The sequence below is a fragment of the Galeopterus variegatus genome, unplaced genomic scaffold (assembly GCF_000696425.1).
Source record: "Galeopterus variegatus unplaced genomic scaffold, G_variegatus-3.0.2 Scaffold8570, whole genome shotgun sequence".
Taxonomy (NCBI): Eukaryota; Metazoa; Chordata; class Mammalia; order Dermoptera; family Cynocephalidae; genus Galeopterus; species Galeopterus variegatus.
The window spans coordinates 73,811-79,288 of NW_007734681.1; the positions used below are offsets into that span (position 1 = coordinate 73,811).

General features: G+C 33.3%; 1 protein-coding gene across 1 annotated transcript in view; it reads left to right on the top strand.

The window, feature by feature from the left end:
• The window catches only part of LOC103608564 (cullin-2-like), a gene marked incomplete at its 3' end in the record, with an annotated part of 41,487 nt that overhangs the window by 30,106 nt on the left and 5,903 nt on the right, over window positions 1-5,478 (top strand). Inside the window, exon 4 of the mRNA XM_008592986.1 lies at window positions 3,195-3,289. Within this exon, the coding sequence (XP_008591208.1) occupies window positions 3,195-3,289 (95 nt within the window). The remainder of the gene's footprint in view (window positions 1-3,194; window positions 3,290-5,478) is intronic.

The following is a 5,478-nucleotide window of genomic DNA, read 5'->3' on the forward strand; positions in this document are numbered from 1 at the left end:
CTTGGGGGACACAATTCAAGCTTCAGTGAGTTTTGGGGGAACATAATTCAATCCACTACACAGCTGCATACTTTTTTGACTAGTTTACTGTTTTCCAGTGCAGAATTTATATCAAATTCTGGTTATTTATTTTGTCTCTTAAACAGCATTTTCTAATTATATATATTTAAGATCTATGAGTCAAGCACTATGTTGTTAGGTTCTCCAAGGGAAATCAATTTACTTGCTAGATCAAGATATATAATTACTAAGTAAAGGAGCAGACTCAACTCAAGGTTTGTTTGATTTTAAAGTGTGCTGTTACGTCCCCTGGGTGGTATTTATACAGCCAAGTTTTCCCTTTTGATTCTTACCTTTTGGTAAATCTTTATTATTCTCAACCTTTTAGCTGTCACTTCTTAAGCTATATAAAAGTCTCCCAAACCTAAAATTAAAAAAAGAAATGGTAAATGATGGTAGAAGCTGTCTCTATGGATCAGTTATTCTGATTAGTATGCCATGTGTATGAGGGTAACTTCGTGGACTTAATCTGTGTATAAACAATGAATTTTGCAGTATTTAGTATGGATAGCATTTCTAACTTATTGTGGACTATTGATCTTACCAGGAACTGGATGAGATAATGTATTGCTTGGGCTAGAATCTTTACTCTACCTTTTATTAGCTGTTGTGACCATGGGCAGCTCACTTAACAACTACCTAGTGGACTTAGCTTTATGTTTTTTTTAAATCTATAAAATGTAAATAAAACAACATAGTCTATATAAAGTGTCTAACCCTGCACATGGCTAGGAGTAGATACTTTTTAAAATGGTAATAACCTGTAAGTAAGGCACAGTTGATCATTTGATATGTTTCTTAAAGCATCTGAAGGAAATGCTGTACTTTTTATTGTATATAGCATGTACATTCTAGTGTTCTAGTGTATGCACTTATCAGTTCATGAAAGTGGTTTTGAAAGCAAATACTTTAAAGTGGTCTTAAAATGTTTAAAAGTTCTGCTGTTGTAAGCTAGTGAGCTTTGGTTATACCATAATTGATAACTAAGATATTTATATATTTTGCAATTTTATGTTTTGGATGAGGTTGTGTGACTTTTCAAAATTTATTTTGAAATAATTTTAGACTTACAGAAAATTGTAAGCTAGTGAGCTTTGGTTATACCATAATTGATAACTAAGATATTTATATATTTTGCAGTTTTATGTTTTGGATGAGGTTGTGTGACTTTTCAAAATTTATTTTGAAATAATTTTAGACTTACAGAAAAGTTGCAAAAATAGTACAGAATTCTCATATACTTTTTGTCCAGTTTCTTAATGATACCATCTTGCATAACGATGGTACAGTTATTAAGACTAAGACATTAACACTGGTATAATTGTGTGATTTAAAAATATTCTGAAGCAGTTTTATGAAAGTTTATAATACTTATATAATTGTATACCATATTTTCTATCAGATCCTGTGACAAAAAAGCGTTGGTTGATGTGTATATGACAAAGTAAATTGTTACATAACAGAATTTTAGTAGTTTCACCCGTGAAAAGAAAATTTGATTTGGTTGGCGGAGTAATACTTCATTACTAAAGTATTTCATTGCCATTATAGATAATTTACAACATACAGATTAGCTAAAAGAAGAAAATAAACATCACCCATAACATATCTCCAGAAGTAACTGTTAATATTTTTGGTATATTTATATTTAAATATATCTATTTTGGTATACATTGATATATTTAATTTGATGTGGGTGGGTTTTCTTTGCATATTTTTACTTTGTATAGAGTTCTATACTTTATTAAAACTGAAACCATGTTATTCATTTTTATAGTCTGCTTTTTGCTTTTCATAATATTGTTAAGTCTTTTCCTTTGTTATTAAATGACTTTTGTAATCCTGGCAATGATTTATAAAATTTTTCATTGTATAGACATACTATGACTTATTTAAATACTTTCATATTGCTGGGCATATAGGTTGTTTCCAATTTACATAATTTGTTATTATAAACAATACTTCCGTGAACATCCTTATAGCTAAATTACTGTTGTGTAACCAGGTTTTTTTTATAGGATAAATTCTTAGATATGGAACTGCTAGGTTAGATACATTTTTTATTGTTTTTGACACATATTAACAAATTGTTCTCCAGATTTATGTTATATCCAATCACCAACAGCAGTTCATAAGTGCCCTATTCCCTAGCAGTATTAAGAGTAGTTGCTATTTTTAATTTGTTTAACAATTTGATAGGCAAAAAGTGCTATTTATATCTTATTTTTATCATTCTAAGCCTTAATTGTTAAATTCCTAGTTTAAAAGTATAGTATTTTATCGGAAAATTAATTGGATGAAAATTGAAGTCATGACTTGATTAGATCATGTGGACAATTATGGAAAGAATTCAGATAAGAGAACCTACAATCTCCTGAATATCAGTCCAATGTATTTTTATTATCACACTAGATTTCCTTTAAAAATAAATTTTTAAAAAGTAGACCTGAAATTTCAGTTTGATTTTTATTTTTCAAAAAACAATAGCTTTCTATTACGGAAATATAAAACAAATTATTTGGGAATGTGGAAGAAGTATCAATTTCCATAAATAGTCTTATTCACAAATGTGAATAATTTGGAGTGATGATGTATAACTAAAAGGCTGATTAAAAATAATGGATTTGACTATGTGAGGTAATGCATTTGTTAATTAGCTAGATTTAACCATTCCATGATGTATACATACTTCAAAATTTTATGTTGCACATGATAAATACAATGTTATCTTTCAATTAAAAAAAGTAATGGATTTGAGGAAGCATATAGATATAAGACAATAGAATTATATTCTCCTATTTTAAACTGATCTTAATATTCTAGGCTTCCCCCTCCCCTCCCCCCCCCAAATTCTAGCCTAAAGTCAGCATTAAACCATTTTGTCCTTTTATCCGTGGGAACGAAATAATTTATTCTCTATTATGGATGCTTCACTTTCATATCTAAGACCCACATTTGTTCCTGGTTGTTTGATTTTTACTAAAGGTAGTTAAATTGAAATGTAATTTGTAATTGTAATTTATAAAGCTTAAATTATGTAAATTATTGTAGGATATTAATTTTGGTACATTTCATAGTTTACAATGAAAATAATTAGCACTTTACAAGTAAAAATATTTTTTCTGTTTATGTAGAGAGTTCTGGAGTCTGAAGAACAAGTACTTGTTATGTATCATAGGTATTGGGAAGAATATAGCAAGGGTGCAGACTATATGGACTGCTTATATAGGTAAGTGTCCTTTTAAAATCTTGACAGGAAGTATTGCCTGCATTCAGTAATAGAAGGAATAATTTTTTGTTACCTGTTTCCCACTGTAATGTGCTGAACTGAAGCATTCCCCCCTACATCGTCTTTTCTCTGCTGTTGGGAAAGGTCTATAGTCTGGGTCAGGTGGGTGTTTGGGAGCCAGGCAGTATATGGAAAGTTATTCTGTGAAAAGCGAAAGTGTATTTAATGGAGTGGTTCTGTTCCTTCAGATTATCTGGAACCTATAGCACATGTTAAATCTCGACAGAGATCAATGTGAACATTTAGCTTGCATGAAACTTAGTGGAGTAACTCTAAGCCCATGTCTCCTCCAAATGTTCCCATCTGATCCCAGCATTCGGTATTTTATGTTTTACAGAAACATTATTAAAGTATCTGGCAGTTTTTTTTCTTCTTGATGTTCTCTGTAGCCCATTCTTCAGCATGATCTAGGCATACTGAATTACCTGTAGTTTCACAATACCCCATGGTCTCTCACATCTTCCTGCCTTTCCTGGTGCTGTTCCATCTGTCTGGGTTGCTTTTCTTCCTTTAAGTGACTAATTCTGACATGTTCTTCTGATAAGCTCTTCTCTAAACTTCCCTCTTCTCTCCCCCTTCCAGTCTTCTGGTTAGGTCTTTTGTGTCAACTGCCACTCCTGTGTGTTCCCATGGCACTCTGTGCTCTCTTTAACCCATTTATGCAGACAATGGAAATAAGTACTTAGGTGTTTAATGAAGAATAGTGGATAAATAATGAATAGTAGCATTAAGTACCTGGGTCTTTCACCCTTGGACCTAGGGTTTCCTTGAAGTGATTTTGGCCTGTGATGGATGCAGCGATAATATTGCCCGGTGCAGTGGTTTAGGTCACAGATGGGGCCCTGCTTCAGATTCTCATTAGGGAAAAGCTGAGGAGTTGAGCTGGGTCTCACAGCACTATCTGCACAGTCACGGGATGCATTGTAGGAGTTCCACATTGTGGGGCCAGGGCTCTCTTCTCTTGGCATGTTTGTCCTCCTTTGCCTCACTCACTGGTTTACCTTCCCTTAGGTTTTTATAACAGAATTGGAGCTTACTCACTCTAAGTTGCTAGGTTGCCTGTTTTAGGGGCTTAATTCTCAATAACCCATTGGCTTTTATTATTTCTCCCTGGAAGTCCAAAATGTAATAAAACCAGAAACCAGCAATTGCTGATGAGCACAGGTTTACTGTGGTTTTGGCTAGTGTTTGCTATACATTAATCATCTCCGCATTTTATTTTTTTCTTCCTTATCTATCAAGGTGCACTAATCATAAATAGAACTTTAAGAATTCCCTAGCTAAATAGTGGTGAAGAGTTGGGGGAATTTTAAGGATAAGAGTGAGAGTGCATGCATGCCTTTGCCATTGCTGGGACAAGTGGGCCTTTGGTATATAGATTACTAAAGAGAATGTTTAGTCTATGTGCCATGCAGAGGGATCCCTCCTTAGCTGATATATTCGAGTAAAGATTTAAGTTGTTTTTCTACTTTTTTTTCAGTTTTATAGGACACAAATTGCTTGGTGCTCCTTGCTTTCTGTATATTGAAGTCAATAAATTTGGTACTGTTTAAATTAGCACTATTTTTTTTTTTTTTTTCTGTCGGCTGGTCAGTATGGGGAGCGGAACCTGTGACCTTGGGGTTACAAAGCTGCACTCTAACCAACTGAGCTAACCAGGTAGTCCTCTAGCACTGTTAAATTGGCACTATTTATCGGCTTTCAGTAAATGTTGCAATGTTTATAATGTGTATGTATAAAACCATATGAGGTGGTCCGTATCTCCATTTTTACAGCAGTGGAAACAGAGGCTTGGAGAGGTTAAATGAATTTGCTCAAGGTCTCTCAGCTAATGAATCACAAAGACAGAAATTTAAACCCAGATCAGTCTGATTTAAAAGACCATCTGTTTAACTACTTCATTCTACCTTAGCCTTATTCCAGATACCCCCTTTTAGTCACTTAAGTAGATTGTATTCTTGTCCCTTTTCTTATACTACACGTTCTTTCTAGAGTGATCTCAAGCTATAACCTATATATTCATAACCACCAACATATATGCTTATCCCAGGCGGTCTAAGTTTCAGGAGTTTATTTTATTTTATTTTTTTTTTGTCTTTTGTCTTTTTTCCGTGTCCGGCAACGGATCG